The 23779-nt window shown below is 44.4% G+C and overlaps 1 protein-coding gene across 1 annotated transcript; it reads right to left on the bottom strand.

The window, feature by feature from the left end:
* Positions 1-1692: 1692 nt before the first annotated feature.
* GXYLT2 (glucoside xylosyltransferase 2) lies at positions 1693-23108 on the bottom strand. The gene is made up of 7 exons (XM_033071909.1): positions 22927-23108; positions 16694-16883; positions 16385-16516; positions 10541-10792; positions 9473-9596; positions 7062-7234; positions 1693-6087 (listed from the first exon to the last, which is right to left on the bottom strand). Exons 1-7 carry the CDS (start codon positions 23106-23108, stop codon positions 5905-5907), a joined length of 1236 nt encoding a protein of 411 aa, XP_032927800.1. The 3' UTR covers positions 1693-5904.
* Positions 23109-23779: the final 671 nt, after the last annotated feature.

The following is a 23779-nucleotide window of genomic DNA, read 5'->3' on the forward strand; positions in this document are numbered from 1 at the left end:
GCCATTCCCTCGAGTCCTGTCACTGGTCAGGAGAGTGAAGAGCTCAGCACCCGTCCCCTCCATTTCCCCTCATGAGAATATTAAAGATCCCACTGAGGTCTCCCTCAGCCCCCTCCAGGAGGCTCCTCCTGCCTGTCCCAGCCTGGCACACATTCCCTGTGCTCCCGGGATGATCCCCTCGCTCATCCTGTGCCAGCCCTTGGCTCTGAGCAGACCTGGCAGACCCTGGCACACCTGTCCTCCTTCCTGCCAAGGTCCCGAGGCGAGCCAAGGGCAGATAAGAGGCTTCAGCCCAGCCCCTCTGACTGGGAAAGATTTCAGTTCACAGCAAATCACCTTTTCCTTCCATTTTCAAAGCCAAAACACTTAAATGTAACCCTAGAACGCAAGAATTTTGTAGGTAGTTTCATCATCTATGTGTTGTGTGATCTCAGGCAAAGGGGTGAGGCAATCACACCTGAGCTTGTTCATTAATGAAACATAAATGATAATTACTCCTTGTAAGGTATTTGCCACACCTTGTAATAAAAACGTATACAGGATGATTTCATTTTGTGTCAGTTCCCAGCCTGCTTGTAGAGTATTCACTGAGACCCAACAATAGGAATAATCACCTTGTTGGGGAAGATGGGGTGGTTTAAACATCTAACTAAAGAACTATGAGAAAGTGTTTCACAATCCAGGTGTTGTTTGTTTGTTGTTGTTTTTTTTCCTTGCACTAAACTTACACAAAACTCATTAAGATTTATGTTTCAGATTTAAAAACATACTTTTTGAGAGTTACAGGCTGTCCAACCCCTGGGCATGGATCAATAATTAAAATTGTTTGTGGTGTAAGACCAGAAGCTACTTTTGCTCTCAGTAATGAAGCTCAGATTAGGTCTCTAGAGATCCCTGACCCAGCCTGACTTAGAGCAGTTTCCCTTCACTGATGTGTGACAGCAATTTGTAAGGTACTTCCACCCAGTTTGAACCAAAATTGATTGTTGTGCTTTGAAACAATCTGTAGCAATTCAATACAGCATTCAAGCAAGGGAGATGCAGAATCCAGGGAGAACAATAAGAAAATGAGAACGATCTTATATTTCAAGACCCACTTAGGTCTTCAGAAAATATTGTACATCGATACACATCAAAGGATTTACAAAAGGAGCACAGAGATTTTGTTTGGTTTGTTTAAATTTACAGCTGCAGAAACCTGAATATGATACAATAACTTGACACTAAAAATCATGGATTTCTGAATCATCCAGAGAAGGAAAGCTGTTTTTTTTTTCTTTAAAGTATATCACAGCCACCTCGAGACAAATTATGTTTATCCTCTGAGAAAATGACTAAAAATCTTTATTGTGCTTTTAAAAAAACCTGGAAGACTTGGAGTATTGAAAGATGAGAACAGCTCACACACAGCGCCTTAAAAAAAGAGGCTGAAAAGAGAAAAATGGTATTTGTGCAAGTTGTTTCTTTTGAAAGATTACCCACAGGAGATACAAACCAACAAGGAACTGACAAACATCCCAGGCTTTACCTGGCTCAGCCACTGACCCCAGCAAGTCCCCAGGGATTGTCTCCTATTAATCCAAGATCCCATGGCAAACTGGCCAGTGCAGTTTTCTTTCCAAGCTGGATTTCACACCTTGCTCCCAGCATATCCCAGGGACAGGAGCTTCCTGACATCACAAGCTAGGGGAGCAGCTGGAGCCTCAGGTGTGAGGAACCCTGATGTCCTTTGGAAGCACTGAGCAGAAAGGGAAGGAGATCTTTCACTGAAGGTGTGAACCCTGAGAAGGCACCTGTTGTGCACAGCTCTAACCCTCACCGGAGGGAATTAACATTTTCAAGAGGATTCAGGAAAAGATGCTTCTACAAGAACAGGTCTTTAAAATAAAGAGCTGTGTCATTTCTGTGTCATTATTTCAGTATTAATTACCAAAACTATACTTACACACTCTTGGGCTATACTTTTGGGCCAGTTTTCACAAAGTAACAGCAACAACTAAGGTACATTTATATAGATGTAGAAGTCAAATCAAAATATTTTGCCTAAAAAAAAAACATTAACAAAGTGCTTTGTTCATCTTCAATGCTGATTCTCATTTTGGTGTTTTGTCTCCATTTTCATTTCAAAGGAACTGTTGACAGTTTGGTTTTTATTCTGATCCAGAACAAAAGCAATATTTCCCAACAGTGCTCTGTCTTTTGAAACTCAGATAACAATTCCTTATCTCATCCCAGCAGGAGGTGCAGGCTGATCCCAGCCCAGACAAGCACTGGTCCCAAGAGCAGTGGGGGAATGTTCCCAGCCTCTGCAGGGACAATCCTGGTGACTGTCCCATCCCCTCTCACCTCTGGAGGGGTGCTCATAATTTCTTCTACCATCCCATTTTATTGTGTTTTACAGCTAGCCCACCTCTGCCCATCCATGTCAATGAGAGTTTTATTCTTAGTTTGACTTCAGAGAGCTGAGGCTGAGCCCAGCACACCACCCAGCTGGGAACAGTGTCAGCACCAGGATTTGGCTGAACAGACAGCCCAGGAGCTTCTGTCACACACAGATGTCAAAAGCAAGGGCAGCACAGCAGTGACCATACAAGAATATCAAAAAATGCATACAAGAAGGATTATTACCTCCAAGGAGTGAAACATAATGGAGAAACTGTAAAGAGTAAAAGCTACAACTCCAGTTTCCTTTGAGAGAAGGCTCTGATCTATGCTCACTGTAACACAACTGGAGCTGCAGCATGACACACGAGCACTTTGTGGGAAGTTAAATGTATTTGTCTCTTTAAATCCAATATCAGACTCCTTCACTACAGTGAAACTGTAAAAGAGGAACATTTATCTGTGTTCCCTGCTGTCAAACCCTGTATACACACACTATAACATCATACCCACAAAACTTTATCCCAACCAGACCAGCACAAAACCTTGTATTTAAAAGAAACCTAGCAAATTACAGAGCTTGCGTAAAATTTCATTTATTTGTATTGTAAGCAAAAGGATCATCCTCAGCCCAGAAATGCACTGCTCAGCCTCCTTGGGAGCTGTAACAATCAGTGCACTTGTCAAAGAAAAATCCACAAGCAATTCAGGGACAGAGAAAAGGGACATTTTTTACACACACGCTCGTGCTGTGCACACACACACACACTGAGCAGTTTCCAGTTTCCCCTGTAAGCAAAATGCTGGTGAGCTCTATCCATTATACCATTGGAAATAACTAAAACACAGGAAAGGAAGGGGAAATGAGGACATAAGGCTTTGCAAGTATTTATACATCCCATTATTAAAATAAATGAAGGCTAATTAACATGGAATTAGCCACAAGTATGAAATACAAAATGAATTAAAACTGGTTTCTAAGTAAGATGAATATTACAATCAACTACTGTTAAAACTAAAATATAACAAGGTTTTGGAAGCTGTAGTGAAATATAAATTAATAATTCTAACATCAACAAAAAAAAAAAGTTACATAATTGTTTTAAACACTTTGGAGAGCTCAAATTATTGCTTTTTTCCTCAGAAAAAGCCCAGCAGGGGGGAACCTCCCCCATTCTTCCTGCCAGCTGATATTACATTAACAAGAGTCTTCATGTTAAAGCAAATACTTCATATATTTAATAGCTGTTGAGAACACAACTCAGTTCTTCCTAAACAAAATGTAGCACCTCCTGTGAACATAAAAAGCACTGCTTTAATCTCTAATCAGTTCATATGCAATAATGCCTTTGTTTGGAATGAATTCCACTCCTTCATTTGAATGTGCCCGTAGTTGCAGGGTTCTGCTGAATCACAGCTTACACAACCACAGCTCCCAAACTCCAGAGCCTCAGCACTGGGGCTGCCACTGTCTGGGCAGCAAGACTTTGCTCTGCAGCTTTCTGTGGCTTGGAGACACCATGGAAATTAGGAATTCAGCCTGCCCAGCATGCAGCTCCACCAGCCTCGTTAGAACGAGTCAGCTTTACCCTGATACTTGAAAATAAAGACCAAAAGCAAGCTAATACTTTATACAAGCTCTCAAGAGTTGCTGGCCTAAAGGCTTACCTGCCATACATTATTTTAAACTTTTTAAAATCAGCAGCTTTACCTTCTTTTCTCTGCCTTCTGGTTCTGAAATCTTCAAAGCTCACTTGGGTTACATTCCAAAGTTCTCCCAGTAGGTAGAAGTGTACTCTTGTTTAAATTGGCAGCTGAAACCAGCTGAAATAGAAAATCCTAAGGCAGGCTGGAAAGGCATCTCTGCTCAAGTTTGAATGACTTTCTGGGTCCCAGGCTTTCAATCACAACAGTCAAGTTGCCTGTGTCCTTCACATCTCAATTGACACTGAGGTGCTATCACTGAGATAAGGGCTGGAGTCGAACACATTGTTTAATCAAACCGTGATCTGCAGCAGAGGCGCTAACAAGGTTTCTGTTCCTGTCATGCTGTGAGGTCCAGCAGTTCTGCTGCCCCTTACTCCAAGCCCCTGTCCCAGCACTCCTCTGCTCAGCTGCCTGCAGCCCTGCTCTCTGCCAGGCTGTGTCACAGACACCCACACTCCAGGGGCTGGGAAAAGCTTGCTGGAACTCCAACAACAGGTTCTTATCTGGCAGCCCGGGATGGCACCAAGGTCGTGTTTTCCCTCCTCTCAGGAACTGCCACACAAGGAGAGAGAATGTGCAAGATAAAAAGGAAGACACCCAGAGTCTGTTTTCTTCCTGACTGGAGAGGGGAGAACACCTGGAACTGCAATTCCTCAGAAATCCTATTTTAACTTTGGGAGCTTTCCCTCATCCACAGTCCCCAAGCATTTGTCTTTAACAAATGTATGATATGTGTACAGGATATCCCATCTGTGCCAGTTTGCCTTTCATTAGAGGAAGGCTTCATTATCTCACCCTGCTCACCCCGCTCCTACTTTGCCTGTTAGATACAAAAACGAGCAGTTCCGAGTCATGGCTGATGTTTTCAGCTCAACAGACTTGAAAAGTAACATCATTTTCTCTGCTGCTTCCTTGAAGCACTCCTACACACACCCTTGGGGCTCACACCTAAAAAATGCCCTCTGGGAGTCTGCTCTTGGATCCCTGCTTTGTAGGAGTGTCCTCACTTCCAGTTCCCCAGGGAATGGTCCCAAGCACTTTTCAGCTACTGCAATTTAATAAGCTCTTTGTGCATATCACAAGATTGTGATCATACTTTGGAAACTTTAGCTAAATGAAGTATTTTAAATAAACATCAAAGCCATTTTGTATCCTCTTCCACTTTGAGGCTATTCATTTTGATCCCAGCATAAAGATCTCAACTTCTTCATCCCTGGAAGTGTTCAAGGCCAGGTTGGACAGGGCTGGAGTACCCTGGTCTAGGCGAAGGGTGTGGAACAAGGTATCCATGGTGGTCCCTTCCAGCCCAAACCATTCTAGAATTCTGTGATCCCAGAAATGGAAGTGCCAGGCAGAATACATTTCCATGCAGGAGAGCGGAGTCAGGGCAGCACTGGCCATCTCCCAAGGCAGGGATGGAAAACTGGCAGTGGAATACTGCTGTTACTGTGCAAGGAACAGCACTTAAAGAGGAAAATGGATCAACAGTACCTGGGTTTGTACTCTTCACTGACAACAGCCTTGGACTGTGCCTAACGCAATTCACATTTCCAAGCCAGAGAATAAATTCTTCAACTGCAAGGGAGGGGGGAGGCAGGCCACAACTGTACTCCACAAAGAAATGATTCTCCTGCTGTTCTCAGCAACATTCTGAGTAGGCTTCTAGGATTTCCTGCTTTTTGTAATTTCAAGGGTTATTAGAAAATTTGAAAAAGAAATATTTTAATTCTGAGTTCCAGTAAAAGAGTTCATATTCTTCATTTATATCCTTCATGAAATGGAGTACAAGACTTAAAAGTAAGAAGAGAGCTACAGTTAGTATCTGTGGTTGGCCCCCAGGTACACAATGACACGATTTTCATATACCTTCTTCATAGTTTTCTCAATTTGCTTCAAAAATACTTGTGGAATTCTCCCACATAAAGTGTGCACTGTATCCAGAAACTTTGACTGCAGAGGATAGTACAAGGACTGGAAGAGATTGTCTTCAAATGGAAACTAAGGAAAAAGAAAAAAAAAAGAATTTTTAGTTTTCACTAGTTGTGAAAGGGCATTTTATAAATTTCTGTAAGAGAAAACCTTCCATAGGTAGGGAATGTCTTGTCCGTCACCTGCTGAGTGTCACCAACCCTATCACTTCACACCCTGTGCACTGACAGGAATTTATTAATGTAAGGATACTGTAAGGAAACAGGAGTTTTGGAAAGCAGAGCTGTACACACACAACATCCCAAAGGGACACAGGCACCTCTGCCAGGGACAAGCTTCTGCCCTCCAAGAGCCTAGAGGCTTGAGTGCTCAGGGAGGACAAGCTCTCCCTGAGAATTTATGGACCAGATTCACAGCCCCAGCAGGAGAAACTCCACTCCAGCATCTTTTCCCTACCTTCAGTATTACAGAAAAGCAATTTATCAAGTGGATTTGTGTCTGGGGGATTTTACACAAACACAACTACCCAGCCTGATTGCCGGCAGAGCAACCTGAGTGAAGCAGGAATTCATGGGGACACCAGGAGCCTGGGACACCAGGACACCAGGAGCCTGGGACACCAGGAGCCAGGGACACCAGGACAGCAGGAGCCAGGGACACCAGGACACCGGGAGCCAGGGACACCAGGACACCGGGAGCCTGGGACACCAGGAGCCTGGGACACCAGGAGCCTGGGACACCAGGACACCGGGAGCCAGGGACACCAGGACACCGGGAGCCTGGGACACCAGGAGCCTGGGAGCCTGGGACACCAGGAGCCTGGGACACCAGGACACCGGGAGCCAGGGACACCAGGACAGGGGGAGCATGGGACACCAGGACAGGGGGAGCATGGGACACCAGGACACCAGGAGCCTGGGACACCAGAAGCCCGGGACACCAAGAGCCAGGGACAGCAGGACCAGGACACCAGGAACCTGGGACACCAGGACCAGGACAGCAGGACCAGGACAGCAGCAGGGCTGTGTGGAGGCAGCACTTACATCCCGGATCACCTCGTACAGGGCCTTGAAGGTGGGCTGTTTGTCATCGTGGTAGACGCCTCTGTTGCCGTGCAGGATGGACACCCCCTCGTCCTCTGCCCCCCTGCAGTTGCTGCCGTACATGCAGTGGTCAGGCCGGTAGTTCCACTGGCAGGGGAACACGTACAGACACTCTGCCCACGTCAGCAGGGCACAGGGAAGGAGAGGACACATGTCAGGCAAGAGTTACAACAAATTAAACCAGCCTGGGACTGATGATCAGGGAATATTCAGTTATATCTTTTGCAAGTGTCCCCGACAGAGACACTTCCTTCCCTCGTGGGTGACTACACTCCCCTGAACAGACAGGACAACACCAAATCCAGGACCTAACACAACCCAAGGGAGCCCTTTAGAAAGCTGAAGTGAAGAATCAAACCAGCGAGCACACAGCAGGTGGCACTGTCCAGCACCCTCTGCCAGAGGAAGGCGTTTCTGGAGTGACAGGAGCGACTGGGGAAGCACACAGAGCAGCGAGGGTTATGAAAAATCCAGACTGCTCCTGCAGCCAGCATGGGAAAACTTGCAAAGCACATCCAGTGTTTGTTGCTGAAGCTGTCACAGAGGCCATGACAATTTGTTACACAGCAGAGCATAAGGGGTGGTGTATTTTATCCACAGCCCTCCAAAGAGTCATCATCCATTAATTTCACAGGTCTAGGTTATTTAGAGATGAACCTAATTTCTCAAAAGGGCTCATAACTCCCTTTCTCCTGGTGATTTTTTAAAACTCTGTGCACACAGTGCTTGCAATCTGCTTGTCATAAATCACTCCAGTCCCTGCAACCTTTCTGCCTCAGCCCTGGGGAACAATGAATCATGGCTGGTGCCAGCAGGGCATGACAGAAGCACTGAAGATTGAATTCTTCCCTTGGCCTTTCCCAGCTTCCTGGGAAGCCTGCAGCTGGTCCTGTGTGGTTCTTGAAAAGCAGGAAAAAAACTTTCTGGATTTCTTCTTTCCCTAAGGCCTCTACAGCAGAGCTCTCCAGAAAGAGAGAGCAGTCTGGAGATGGGCAAAGGGAGCAGCTCCTCAGGCTGGGGGATCAGAGTTCTCTGTGGTTTTAACTCACATCTATAAAAGACACCTGCAGTAATCTTGGCCACTTCCCTCCCCAGGCAGTCTCAATAACCCAGAGCTTAAGACCCCAGACCCCAGTTTTCTGTGTTAACTGTATCCAGTTCTTTTGATTTCTTTTCTTGAGCAGTCTGGTATTATGCAATTCATAAAAAATTCTTTACCAGTTCTGAGGGAAGGACAGACTGTGGTGCAGAGGAGTCCCCACATGTAGCTTTGATAGAGAACACTCATCACAATATTGAAGTATTTTTGCAATCTTTGTTTTTTTCCAGCACACTTCAGTGAATAGCTTGTGTCTGATTTCACAATTAACCTGGCTCCATCTTTCTCTTTCTCCACCAGACCATACTCCCATAACATCAGTTTCTTTTTGGAAAGCAATTCCCACTCTATTTTTCCCTAGGACTGGGGTAATATATGGTGTACAGAGACACTGATGTTTGACATCTGTCTGAAGTAAACAGATGTTTGCTTTTTGATTTGCTTCTCCTCGCTCCAGCAGTTGGTCTGGATTTGGGTATATCCAATTACCTACCCTGTGACTCTTTAGAGAAAAAGAAAAGGGAGCAGAATAAAGATAATTCCAAATTTGGTTCATTCTTAAGATCACTTGAGGTGACAAGGTAACATAGGAAACCAGGAGAAGAAGTAAGGATGGTTACTCAGCACCCAGTTAGAAGCATGAAATAAAGCTCTCAGCTTCCTGGGAAGTGAGTGCTATGCTCCAGTGTTTAAACCCCTGCATTTCTCACCAGCAGGACACTGATGACACCATCCTGGTGCCTGCTGAGGCCGGGTCACTTGGCTCAGAGGCTGAAATGATGAGATATTACCATGGCTGTGTCCACTTTCTGTCTGTATTAGCTTTGTGACTTTTTTGCACAAGTATCACAAGTCAGCTGAATTTTGGGGCTGAACATGGGGCTTAGCAGAAAGTGTGGCACTTTTACATTCAGATAAATATCTGAAACAAAAACATTTTTGCAGCTACACCCTGTAGTGACATCCTGAAGCACGCACATGATGAACTTCATCACTTAATCGTTAATTTTATACCTCATTATTTTCTCAAATCTCCAGAAAGCAGATTTACATATTCAATGAAACCAAGTCCAAGCTCCATTACCTGCAGCAATGTCAGAAACATTTTCATAGGTTAGAAATCCTTTAAGGATGCAGTTACACAATAACTCCATACCAGAGTATTATAAATAAAAAATAGCAGTTAAAAAAAAATCAAGCTCAAGATATTTTCTCAACACAGATAATGACAACACTGAGAATCTTTCCTTACCTGGGTTAAAGTAAAAAATTATATTTAGCAAATCCTGGTCTCCCCATGTGATGTAGTTTTTGTACTTTTGGTACAATGGATATAACATTTCCTCCCAAGTCAAGCCACCTGGTATCAAGCTGTTCTGCAGGGCAGGAAAACAGAAGCAAGGGGTTAATTTAATGAGCAGTGCTGTGGTATCTGACTCAGAGTGGACACACACAAATCTCTAAGTTCTGCTAAGCCATGTTGGACAGCCAGGTAAAAAATGAAAAACTGCCAGGAAATGCTAGCCCTGGACAGGACTGTAACAGCAGAACTCACTGTGTTTATCTAAACAGGAAAACAAAGTCTCCTGGGCCCAGCTCTGATGTCAGCTCCTGCTATTCACAATCTTCCTATTCCAAGTAACAGCAGGGGAACAAGTGAAAAATGCAGGGACAAGGTGAAAACCGAAGTATAAAAGCAAGGAAACTTACAGACTAAATATCATCCTCCCTGGTAATCAGGGGTGTAAGAGCAGTGTTTGGGGATTTTTTTCCCCAGCTGTTCCTTTAACAATGAGGGAAAGCCCTGGCCTTGCCTGAGGAACCACCTGGGGGAAGCAGTTTTAGTGATTACAGAATATGTGCTCAACAATATGGATCTGCTGTGAAAATGTTCCCTTCTCACTTACACCAGTTATCTGCAGCAGGAGGCAAAAGTCTATTCACAACAGATACAAAAATCACCAGTTTCTCTGGGCATTCACATCAAGCTTTCCAATTTTGAAAAAAATACAGTGACTGCACTGAAGAACTTTGAGTTTGTTCTTTCACGTATTTTTTCAGGGAAATGTAAGAAGTTGGGGAAACCATTTTTAGCACTGCTACCAGACTGCTTCAGCTGCAAGTTCTCATTGCTCCAACCTCCAGGAAGTTTCATTATTTGAATAATCATGTTCACAACAGCTTTTAGCACCCAATGATACATATTCTGCATTTCTCTGATCTTCTCCATTACGAACTTTATGCAATTTTACACTGAGCTTTCCAAGATGTGAAAAACACAGCAATGCTGAGCTCCTGCAACAGCTGCATGTGCTCCCACCTTGAAGTGAGTGCTGCGGATCCGTGTCAGGTTCATCAGCATCACCCCGGAGTTGAGGCCGGTGCTGCCGTAATACGGGTGACGGGCGAAGCGGCTGTACCAGCCAATCTTGGGGATCTCGTGCTCGGGGGCCATGGCAGCCAGCTGGGTGGAGTTAAACTCTCTCAGGAGGTGCCAGATGTCATCAATGGGCCTCAGGAACAGCACATCAGTGTCCACGTAAAGCAGGGAATCCACATCCTTCAAAATCACCTTTGGGGTTTGGGGAGCGGGGTGAAAAACAAATCACAGAGACAACAAAGATTATCAAAAGGCACTTTTACTTTAAACTGGTAATTTGGAAGAGGTTATTGATTTATCAGCTAAATGTAATTACACAGAGGAACAGTTATCAGATTATTGGCTTGTTGTTTGCTGTGGGTGTTTTTTGAACTGCACAATAAAACAGCAAGCAGAGCACTGGGGCTGGATTAACCTTCTTATGAAGCAGCAATTCACCAAGCTCCCAAAAGTGTCTGCAAGGACTACTTAGTATCTGCTCAGAAATGCAATGTAAATAATATATATTTACAGAGCTCCTTCCAAGATCTTAAGTGGTGAAGCATAGTGTTCTCCACAGGCACAAAGGGTAACCCAGGAGAGCAGAATATTTAGACTTACCTTCATATATAATTAAGTGTTTCAGATTAATTAAGACAACCCTACTGATCACCAATATATGTGCATCCCCCTGAAGAACAAAACTTGGCTGTTAAACAGAAATGTCACAGTAAAATACACCAGGCTGTGTCCTGAGCTCTGTTACCAGATTCTGTATGAGGAACACCCAGAGTAAAGCTGGTCAGGTCAGAAGGATGGAAACTGCAGACCAGAGCCAGGAGACTCCAGCGGTTCCTGCTGACCATGTTCCCCCTTGTGGCTGCCCAAATCCTTACACACTCCTTCATTAATATCCACGGTGGGACAAATGACCTGGAGCTTCAAGCCTTTGTAAAGCAATAAAGATCATTACCTACAGCTGACCACCAGCTGCATTTTTGTTGCTCTTCTTCATTATTTGCTAAAACTGTCCAAGATTTCCTGAAGGACTGAAATTTTCTTACTTTGGCCTATTTACTTCTCTCTCTTTCTTTGAAAAGCAAATCCAAAAGGCTTTGGATTTTTACCATGTGGAACACAACATTCACTCTCTCATCCACCTGTAATGACATTAATGACAAACCCTCCTATTTATGCAGGTTACAAGGAATTCTACCAAAGAAATTGGATTTTACATAAATTCTAATGTGTTGTGACTGAGGATTACCTGTGAAATGGAGTGAACAACATTAGGATTTTCAACAAGTGGGTGAAAAATATCACCTCTAAGCATGCTCAACAGGAATCCACTAAGATGCCAAATCCGTGAGTAAAGACTTAAATGGGATTTTTCACCTGACTGAACACCTTGGGATTCAGACTGACATTTAGTCAAGTTTAACAAATCCCTGACCTGTATTTCTGACAGGATAACTACATGTTCTTCCTACAGAACAGGGTAAGCAGGAGAAGTAACTGTGTCTGCATTTTAAACAAAAGTTATGCTTACAACAAATTCCAAGAAAACACATTCAACACAACCCAGATCTCTCTGCTGGATGGAAGCTTATAGCAATACAGCATTTTTCCACAGAAAATCCCACAAACCAGCACGTGGAGGTATCAATAAATAAGTGACAAAAATAGTTCCATAATACACTAAGAGCTCAGAGTAAATATTTGCAGATATTAAGTACCCTCAAGTCCAATACTAAAAAACCAAACCAATAAAAAAGACAGTTACTGTAAGAGCAAATCAATAGAAGAATGACAGTCTGAAAGGAAGAAAGATTTTCAGTTTAAGGGTCTCCAGGGTATTGGGTATTGATTATCCTGCAGCACCTAGGAGCCCTGATTCATAGGGAGCTGCTAAATGAAGTCACATAAAATCAAAAAACATTAAAAAAAGAAAAATCACCCCCAAAGTTAGTCTGAAACAGGAGGTAACACTGGAATACAAGCAGAGCAGAAGTTGTTAGACTTTGGCTGTGGATCCACAGCACACTGCACACCATGTAAGATTTTTGTCTAAGGGGGTCCTGGTAAAAAGGCAATTTGAGGCATTTTATGGCAGGAAAAACTTACCCCAGCTCAGGGGGAAGTTTAACAAGGGCCTACAGACCTTCCTCATCCTTCCCAAGCATAAATGACAGTGGTCACTGCTGGCCACTGCTTCTTTCAGCAGAAAATCATTCTTCCAGCAGCCTTCAATACACAAATAAATTTAAATCTATGGAAGTCTAAAGACTGTAATAATTTCCTACAGATTCAAGTAGGTATTTCAGTTCTTTGTGCAGTGCCCACCAGCACCTGACCTCACCTTGCATTCCTCCTCTCAGGATTCACATGCTCTCCTTTCTGCTGGTTAAAAGATTCTTCCTTCTCCTGTGTCCAAGGTGTTGCCCTGCAGTGACACCCAGCTGGCTAAAAAAAGAGCTGTGCTCCCTCCTTTAAGCCCTTCCCACTTTCACATCTTGAGTGTTAAGACTCCTTTAAAAGCTGCAGATGTCATTTTGAATTGCTCACATCTCTCCTGGCTGTGCCTTGGGTAGGGGGGATTTAATTTCACCAAGTGCAGCTGTAGAGTTTCTCACAGAGCAGGAACCTGCAGTGCAGGTTAAAAGTGACACGCAGTGACCTGGAGCAGGAGCTTTGCCAGCTGTGTCTGGAGGTCTGAGCTCACACAAACCATGCAGGCACACCTGACAGCCTGGGATTTTGGAAAGGGATGGCCAGAAACACGGCTGGCTCTGCTTGTCTTCCCCTTGCTCTGCAGGCTCTTACAGCTTAAAAGTGTGATTTTTTTTTTCTGCAGCTATATAGAGCATTCTTAGTAAATCTGTCAAAAAGTTCTGCACAGAACTGGCTATATTTAGCCTGGCACTTCACTTAAATACTCAATTATCTGTAATTTGATTTCACAACTTCTGTCTCCATAGATTCTCCCGTGTTAGCAAGGTTGGCAAGGAATAACACACTCCTGAGTAAACACACACTGGTGTGCTGTGAAGCTGGGCTACCTAAGGGTTTGTGAGGGTTCATGTGGCACCTTAGCACAGCTTTATCCAAAATTAGGAACAAATCACTAAGCTTGATGCTAGAGTTACAGTGCCACAAAGCTGAGTTACTAAACCTCATTGTAGTAAAAGATTAACTCAAGTTACAGCAGAGGCTTTTGTCTAGATAAGGCCCTGGCATCTATTCCCACTGGGCTGGATACTTGAGCATCCCTCAAGAGGAAAGCTGCAACACAGGGATATTGCTAATCTATTTTAAAAGCTCTTAAGTAGATTAAGTGTTTTGAGAAGGGCTCTAAATGTTCATCCAAAAATCATCCAAAAATCCCTTAAGCATTTCAGGCTACTTGAGCCGATTGTTTTGGTAGCTCCAGAAGAGCAGCACAGAGACAGCTGCAGCCAGCCCTGAGGGACCAACATCCCTGGGACCAGAGGATGCTCCTCACCTGCTGTTTTAACAGCCATGTCAGGAGCACAAACCAGTTCCCAGGGACTGCTGAGAGCACTGCCCTCTTAGTTTAATGTTAAAGTTTCATTCTGTGCTTACAAACAGACCTACATCTTCCTCTGTGGCCCTGCAAATGCCCTGGATGGTTTTACTGCAGCAGAGTGCAGTGAGAGATTGACTTGGGAGATTACACAGAGGTTCCATCTACATCCCCTGCATCTAAGTGGCAAATGAGGTCTCAGAATACCTCTGAAAAATGCAGGATGCTGTACAGTCTTCCTTAATATTTTAGTATCCTGGGTAAAGCCAACAAGTTGGGAATGTGCACTTCAACCTGCTGCCCAGGACAGAACAGTTCAGTACTGCAAAATGCAGGGTTACATCCCACAGCTCCACCTTCATCACTGGGTAAAACTCTGAAAGGTTTTACCCTGTTCTCCCTGAGCACATTCCTCAGACCCTCCTGTCCACTTTCACACGCCTGCTGGTGCTGCAGAGCAGATTTCTTTGGCAGGAGAGGCACTAGTGAATCAAAGACCCGCATTCCACTCGGGCTTAGCATTATCAGGAGCAAGACAATTTGCACAACTGAGAGCTGAACAGCTGATAACTACTGCTCTCCTGGGTCCTCCCTAAATCCAGGCACATTTTATGCTGCTGCAGGGAAAAATGCTCAGTACGGGGAAGGATAAAAAAAAAAATCAAACTGATATTCTGCTGGTATTTATTAAAAATAAAAGTCAAACTAGTTTTCTAAACTTGGAACCCTCTGCTCCCACTGTGCACTGACAGTTTAAGTGGGATATCAGAACCCAGTTATCAAACAACAAAAAACCAAAATAATAGCTGGAATTACCCAGAAACAGCCCAAGGTTGTGTCAGCCTGTGACCTTGAGCACCAAACCTTGAGGGTCCCACAGGACATTTGCCACCTCAGCTATGACAGCAGCTTGTTTATTATACCCACATCAACTCCATGTCAGCTGCAACTCCTCTTGGATAGCCCTCCTACACAAAGCCATAAACCTCAGCCTGACCACACACAGCATTTTGCAACTGCCCCTGGAGAAACAAACATCTACAGTCCAAGCTGGCCCCTCACTCTGCTAACACAGCGTGCAACAGTCTAATATTCCTTAAAAGAAGTTACTGGAGAACTTCAGCAACGTGTGAGTGACATAAAGGGATCAGTAAAAGCACTGCCCAGCCTGAAGGAATCAGCATGAACAGCAAAGAGAAATAAAAGTTAAATCATTCCTATGATTAGCCTCCCAAAATGACAGGAAGTATCACAGAAGAGCAGAGATTTCTGTTCACCCAGGACACCCTGACACTGTATGGAACAAGCTAAGGCTTCAGGATTATTTTTCAGGTGATACAAATATTTACTCAGGGGAGAGAGGATCCCTGCTGCAGTTGGAGTTACTTCCAGCCCATCTGGCCTTTGTGCTGTTGCTAGCCCACCCCTAAATGGCAGACCAGCAGAACTGCTGACAGCACATATTTTCTCACATATGTATTCACAGGCTACGGATCTGGACACGCAGCTGTCTCCTGATTGCTTCCATCTGAGAGGGGAAAGATTTCTTTGTCATCCCCCCCACCTCTCTTAAGACAGCAATGAAGAAATCTGGATCATGTGAGCTTGTCACTTCACTGGAGTCACCCCAATCAGCAGCAACCCACGGGATATTTTTGATAGATGTTCTCAGTTCCACAGAAATTGCTTTATGCAAACATTCTTTCAACTTCTGATATGTGAAATCGGTATCAACACTTCCTTTCTCTCCAAGTTTACAACACTGAGTATAATACAACTTTTCAGTGAACTTGAAAAGCCCAGGATACACCAAGCTCTTGCATGAAATCCAACTTCAAACACACTGGAATTAATACTTTAAGGGCAATTCTGGCAGTCTTGGAAAAGAGAAGGAAAACTGAAGGAAAAGGGAATGCTAAGACTATCAGCATGTTGTAAAGAATGTTACTTACAGAAGGCACACAGCATCTACCCCAAAAGATCTGCCCTGAGAGAACTCTCAGACTCTCTCTGGAGTCTGCAGAGCCCAAGAGGCTCATGGAAGTGGAGACAAATCAGAAACACACATCCTTTGTTAGCCAGGAAAAATCCAGGCTGGGTTTCTGTGTTGTTTTTTTACAGTGTCGTAAAGCACGGACTAAAATTATCTTTAAGCAGATGTTTCAGCCTGAAAATGGTTTCAATATTACACCAGCAAAGCTTCCTTTCTGTGGAATTAACCTTTTCCTGAAGCAACCTAGTCAGAAATCCAGGTGCCTTACCGGAAGAAACAGGCGCTGGGCAGCACATGGTTTGAATAACTTTTTCCATTCCTGAGCATTTCCTACTGAGAAGGTTATTGGGTAAATGTTGGACTCAAACTTCTTTGTATATGAGGAAGGCCACTCCTTTAACTGAAAGACATGGTGGGAGGAAATCAGACACTACACACACATTATAGAGTGAAAAAAAATGCATTCACAAGGTATTTATAACTGTGTACAGCAAACGTGCTCAATGTAATTCTTCTCAGAGATGTACAACTTGTAACAAACTCATTTATTTATTTACCAAACGACAAAGAAACTCACCTTCTTCTCAAATTCAGGCTTAAGGGAATCCTCAGCAAAGATGTGGAAGCAGAGCCTGCTGTTGCTGAAGAGAACTGCTGACTTCAGCATGATCAGCGTCTCCTCCAGCCGGTCCCCACATGCCACCACTGCCAGATGCATGCACTGCAAGGATGAGGGCTCCTTTGGATGTTTCTGCTCTCCAGGCTTCCTGAAAATTCAGGGATAGGCACGTAAAAATTACTGAGGTACACATGAAGAGAATCCCCTAGTAACAGACATCAGGGTTGTCGGGGGTTTTTTCATTATTTTTCAAGAGATCAGGAGGTTTTTTTCTGGTTAGATATTTACAGAACAAGCAAATAGCATGGCAATTTCTGTCCATGATCCAGATCAAGTGTTACAATTACAGCAGAAAGAAAAAAGGCTATTTTCTGTTATTCCTACATTTCTGGGTTTGCAAAAATCACTGCACTACAGACACAGATGAAGCCAATTTCACAGCACCTCAAACCAGACACCACCTTGCCCTGTGCAAATGACAGCTCCTTCCCCAGCCTGAGGTCACCAAGCCAAAACAGAGTTACAACTACCCAGCCAACTTTCTAACACAAGGCAAATCACACAACTGCATCCAGCAACTTCATTCCCAAGCCCATAACGACTAGACTGGAAGAAGACATCCACACTTAGAAAAAACCCCACTCCATCCATATGTAAATTGTTCTAACAGTTAATTAATTTTGCTATTAAAGATGCATGCCTTAATCGTGGCCCGAAGGCTTTGGCAGAGTTTCAAAGGACTGCTCTCCATTTCACCCCATAGAATCCATGAGGTTTCGCTAAAATAGAGATTTTTGAAAACAAATATAGTCACATATCCCAGATGAATCAGACTATATTCCAAGGGCCAAACTGTGGGATTTTCACTTAGCACCCACCTGTGTGGGTTTTAAATACATTTCATCCAGATATAGGGAACACAGTGAGAGGCATAATGAAGTTTCCTGCTAGCCAGAAAAATCAGCTTTTCCTGGGGAGTTGAAGACCTTTTGAAAACAGTCCTTTGGTTCTGTGTTTAGTGTGGAGGTAAAAATTGCATCCTCCAGGAATGCTGCACCATGGTGCATCCACATTCCAACACAGATGGCACTTAGCCTCCATCACACGGGATGGAGCTGACCAAGCAACTAAATCCCAGGCAGAGTAATCGTTCCTGGAGAGTTCAAAAGGCAAATCATAGATCACTGCCTGCTCTGGACACATCTCTGAGCAGGGGACATCAATCCCAGCCCTGCTCAGCACACACAATTACACGCACATAATTAATCACTGGAGTTAATGCTACAAACAGAAGTTCTAAATAAAGAGAAAAATGACAGTTTTAAGCTGTTATTATTTTTTCCAGACACTGAAGTGCTACTCTGTGTAACAGCAGCATTCTACCCTTCAGAGTAACCCACCTCTGTGTAAAGGAACACCAGGCACTGGCACTTCACTTACTATACAAAGCAACACATTTCATCAAGGGTTTTAAATCTTCTGCTTTTGTCTTAATTACCCCCAATTTCATCAGTGTATAAATAATGAAATATTACATCTATGCAAAGTGGTATTTACTTTCCAACCTATTAGTGTAAAAATCGCTGAATTATTAATGTGAATCATTAGCTGCTCACATAGATCACCTTTCCCCCCTCTCCCTATCTGTATAATGTTTTCCCTTAATTGAATCTCTAAATCAAGTCATGCACAGGCTGGGAGCTGCTTTGATGTAGTTTCTAGCAATGGAATTCACTGAGAGAGGGACTAAACCCTGCACTTTTATTGCAACATTTCAAAACCTCACACCAAAGCACTCAGCTTTCCTGGGCAGTTTTAGCCACGGTGAGCTCTGCATTATGCAGCTGTTCTGCAGTGAAAAATCCAGTAAATGCAGACAACATTTCCAAAGGCCAGACTCAGCAGAAGCAATCTGTGGTGAAAGCAGAATGCCTGGAAAGCCAATGGGAATAGGGATAACAACACACATCCAACATCCAGCTGGGGAGGAGAAAGCTGAGCCTTGGAGGTGAGGAATTACCAACAATGCAGGGGTTCAACAGCCTGTAGTGGCCTGAATTGGAATAAAAATCCCAGCAATTTGAACTACATCAGTTATAGTCTGGGACACTCAGGGCAATAACCAGTGAGAGAAGTAGTAACGAGGCACAGAAGAATTTTGGGACACAACATTTTGCATCTTCTTTTTAAGTGCGTGAAGAAACTTAGAGGACAGTGAAAACAAAGATGAGCTGCAATGGGAGTTAAAACAGTTCCCCAGCAGGATGCATTTGACTGCAATTTTAACTTAGCCTTTAAAAAATAACAATTATCCAGAAGCCTGAGAAGGGGCAGGTGTAGAAGAGGCAAAGTCAAACTGCCTGGAGGGCAAACAAGCAGATCATGGCAAGGAACATCCCAGCTCCCTTCCCTGCCCTGTTCGTGCATGCACCTCAGGCAGGGCAAGGAGAATGGAAGGGACAGGGAGGAACAACAGCTGGGTGAAAGGACATCCCTTAAAGATGCCAAATTGTCCTACCTGTAAAATGGGAACAGCTGTTACATCTCCAACAATTTCCTACCTCAAGAGACTCCCAAGACATTAAAATCCCATAGACCCACAGAGTAATGCAACTATCATCATTAACCAATTCTTCCTAACATTTACATTCATTCCTTTATAGTTCAACTTGCCTGATATGAACAGTCTGTAGTTAGGTTTTATAACCTAAATTAAATGTTTAAACACACTGAAAGCAATGCAGAGACCTGGGCCCTAATGATTAATATGTTTGACAAGAACAAATATACAAACTAAGATTAAGCACTCCACAAAGCATCACAAATACTTGCAGAACACATCCCTATGGAGGGCTGAAGACTGGACTCAATAAGATGGAGCACAATAAATGTTTACAGCAAAGACCTTCCAACAATACAGAGCAACTCCCATCCAGTTGCTCACTCGTGTTTTATGTACTGAATACAATTTTTTCAGAAAGGCACTGACACAGCAGGAGCAGCCTGAGTGCTCAAGCACAACAGTGTGCATTCCTAGGTCTTAAAGTTTAGATTACATGTAATTTTCTTATTAGTCACAGCCAGAGTGTCTCAAACTTAATTAACCAAAACCTGTCTAAATCAATCCAAATCCATTCAAAATAATGTGTTCCCACCTCATTGCAGAGCCTGCTAATCTATTCAAGCCTTCACATTTATTCCTGAAAGATAATGCATGCAGACACTTCCAAAATGCAGTACAGTTGTTAATTTTTGAAACCTTCTTCCCATTATGATCTCATTTACTTTTGCAGCACAAACAAGGGTAGATGGAGGCGTTGTATCCAAACTGGTGATTCACTGACAGGCTCCTTCCCCGACAGCCACCCCTGCCCGAGTCAACACCCCAACAACAGCTCCAAGATGTGAAACACATTTTCTTGCACACTTTGAAATACAAATGTTTTGAAATCAACCTTTCTCACTTTGCAGCAGTTGCACCAAACCAACTGCAGCTGCTGTCAATCCAAAAATGGTTGAAGTTTCAACCTTTTCCTACCACTCAGAGGAAAGGAAAAAAACCACTCAAAACCAGAATGGATGTTTGTCTATCCTTTTACAAAGTGGCTTCTATATGAAACAAGTATGAAATACTTGGGGTTTCAGCACATCATTAGCAAACTCAAGCCAAACTTTCATGTGTGTGCACACAGGCTGCACAGAAAAAAAAAAAAAAAAAGTATCTTGACAGGTTGCCATGCAAGGGATGTTTAGATTGAAAAAGTTACTTTCAGGGAACTAAACATGCTGGCAAAGGTTCTCTTCCTCAGCCTTGCCAGGCTGGTTTAAGAGAGAGCATGGCCATATCTGCCCTTCAAATGTAAAATAATCCTCCTTCTTCTGGATACTTTGCACACATGGGTTTGGCAAAGTAAATGTAAACCAATCCTCCTTCTTTCTGATACTTTGCACTTCCAAGAGTTTGGCACGTATTTAAAATTCTTTATATAAAAAAGTCTTACCAAAGGCATAGGACTTGCTATTTCCAGCAGGAATGAGCAGTAAAATCACCACAAAAAATCAAGTTTTCAAAGCTTACCAGAAACTTACTTTGTCAAAATTACCTAATGACCAACATGACACGTGAATGTCATTGCTAACATTTGTGAAGCACAGGCTGCTAATGACATGTGCCTACATGAAGCTTTATGTATGGCTTCTTATGTTAAAAGAATTCTGCACTTCTCAAAAATACTGTCTTCTGTTATTATATGGCTACAGAAAGCAATATTACAAATCCCAAAGTACAGTTCATCTTCCCTGCAAGATGCTGATTGCCACAAAGCAGACACAAACCCTAAGTAACACTTTTGTTTCTGAGCTGAGCCCAAAACTTGCATGCTCTGACAAAACAACTTGACAAAACCAAATTTAATCGTTTCACATTCACACAGGCAGAACTTCACTAAAGCTCTGCTAATCAATTCTGCAGTCTCATAGAAGCATGTACACTGTGATCACCTCACAAGATCTTACACAGTCCTAATCACATTTGTTACTATCCTGATTGACTCAGGTAAGGTGGGATCTCTTGCATCAAATTAAAAAAAAAATAATGTGCCTTTGCTCATGAGGAACTAAAATGATAATCATGGCCTGTTTCTTACAATCCAAATTCAAGCTCCCCCCAGTGCTTTCAGTTTGGCTTGGATCAGGCTTTTTAAGCCCAGCAGATCCCACCACCTGACACCTTTCCAACCAGGCAAGCATCACCTCCACTTGAACCACCTATGTCATACCCTCCCCACAAAAATTCTTTTCTACAGATACCCTCACCTGAATAAACTTTAGTAGTAACTAACATAACACAGAATCTTTCAGCAAAGGGCTGAATAGAACTCACAGAATTGTGCTTCTCAGTTATACAAACTCCTGCTGGGGCCAACGGTGCAGGATGACAAGGGAAAAACAACCACCAAGCCCCACAGACAAAATTCTGAAGAAAATGCATACTTTGAATACCTAATTTCTCCTTTTTTTTTCTTGCTGTTGCGTTGCAGACCTTGTAAAAACGGCTTGCAAAGTCAACAAATAATCAAAAAAGTTAGATAATGTCAAACTGTGAAACATGAAGATGCCACTGAAAAGCACATTAAGTGGAATGGTTGTTTACACTCTCTGGCACTTCCATACTTTCCGGGCTCCCTCCTTCAGTGTTCTTCTTGATTTCCATGATAATCACAGAGATATGCCTTGAAGAAAAATGACTTCAGGAGGTACAGTTGCTAGTGGAAATAATCCTGCTTTAATACCAGCATTTGAATTCTGTCCATGGCCCACTCTCAGCCCCAGAAAACATCTCCTGCATTCAGTGGGGTAACAATGCTGGGAGAAACCAACTGCTTTAACAAGTTAAAGAGTAAGAGCTCAAAAAACAGGAATAGTGTTTCATTCAGAACATCTCTGTGAAATCATGAATCAGAGACACAAAGACATACCAAGTTAATTAGATATATGAGGTCACACTGACCATAATATAATTGGAATGCAAAGGGGGAAAACAAGTCCTCCACCCACTGAAAGCTGCCCTTTCTCAACTAATTAGTTTTTTAAAAAATACCCTGCCTGTAAGGTGCTGGGAGAGGAAACACCACGATTTAAAACACCTTTAAAGTTCTGCTAAATCAATTTACATATAAAAAACCATTCAAAACAAAAAGCTCGAAAGCTTAAAACGTGCCAGCGCCTCCGCAGTTTGGAAGGCAGTGGCACCCAGGGCAATGCCGAGCCGCCTTCGCTTTTCCCTGGCGATCCCGCACCGCGCAGAGCCCGAGCTGACAGCAGCCCCGCATCCCGGCAGCGAGCACCGCACTGCCCACGTCAGCCCCCGAAACAAGGCCAGGAATAATGGGAAAGCCGCTATTTCACAGGCTGCTCCCGCAGAGCAGGGAACCGGGCACGGCGAAAACCCTTCCTGCCATCCCTGCCAACTACGCTGCCGGGGGGAACACGCAGGGAAAAGTTTGTACTTGCGAACCTCAGCAGTTTGCACAGGGATCTTTCCTCACCGCTCACTAGAACACCTCGGGAGAGAGAAGTGCCCGAGACACCGGCACCAAAGCGACACCGCCGCGGGGCACGCGTGGGGCTGGGCACGGGCACAGCGGGGATTCCCGAGGGCAGGAGCCGGGCCATGGAGCCGCCCCCGTTACCTGGCGCTGGCGCTGCCGCCGCCCGCGGGGCTCCTCCTCGGGGGGCTCCGGCCGAGGCGCGGCGGGCGGCGGGCGGGCGCGGAGGGCGCGGGCGGCGGGGCCGCGCTGCCCGCCAGCAGATAGAGCAGCAGCAGCACGGCCAGGCACAGCAGGGCCGCCGCCACCTTGCAGGGCCGCCGCATGGCCGGGTCAGCACGGCCGCATGGCCGGGAGCAGCGCAGCGCGGCACGGCCGGGCCAGCAGCGCCGCACGGCCGCGTCCCGCCGGCCGCATCGCCACAGCCCGGCCCGAGCGGGGACGTGGCCGCACAGCCCGGCCCGAGCGGGGCGGGGCGGGCCGGGCCGCGCCTACCGTCCTGCCTGCAATCCTTCCTGCAATCCTGCCTGGGATCCTGTCTGCGGTACTGCCGGCCACGGTACAGGGGGGGCTTCGGTTTCACGGGTGGGCAGCGCTGGCAGAGCGCGAGTGGGTACAGCGAGGTGATCTGCTGGGCTCTGCCCGTGCTGACAGGGAAACCGAGCTTCCCTCCGCCTTGCAGCCCCAGGTTATCACTCCTCATTCCAGCTGCACTGAGCGCAGGTAAACGATCAAGTGCGATACTTGTACAAGGGCTCACTCACTTGGAGTGGCTTTGTCCCCGTGTGACCCATCCTGGCCAGTCTGCTGTGGGACATCAGCAGAAATCACAACAGTGAATTTCACTGAAGTAAATTTCAGCAGAAATCACAACACCGAATTTCACTGAAGTAAATTTCAGCAGAAATCACAACAGCGAATTTCACTGCAGTAAATCCCAGCAGAAATCACAACAGCGAATTTCACTAAAGTAAATTTCAGCAGAAATCACAACAGT

The sequence above is a fragment of the Catharus ustulatus genome, chromosome 13 (genome assembly GCF_009819885.2).
Source record: "Catharus ustulatus isolate bCatUst1 chromosome 13, bCatUst1.pri.v2, whole genome shotgun sequence".
In the NCBI taxonomy this organism is placed as follows: domain Eukaryota; kingdom Metazoa; phylum Chordata; class Aves; order Passeriformes; family Turdidae; genus Catharus; species Catharus ustulatus.

Excerpts from the sequence above, each read along its gene's own strand:
- GXYLT2 (XM_033071909.1), bottom strand. The coding sequence starts at position 23,108 with ATGCGGCGGCCCTGCAAGGTGGCGGCGGCCCTGCTGTGCCTGGCCGTG. Across the intron at positions 9,597-10,540 it reads TCCGCAGCACTCACTTCAAG|AACAGCTTGATACCAGGTGG; the intron begins GTGGGAGCACAT and ends CCTGCCCTGCAG. Across the intron at positions 6,088-7,061 it reads TGTACGAGGTGATCCGGGAT|TTTCCATTTGAAGACAATCT; the intron begins GTAAGTGCTGCC and ends CTTTTTCCTTAG.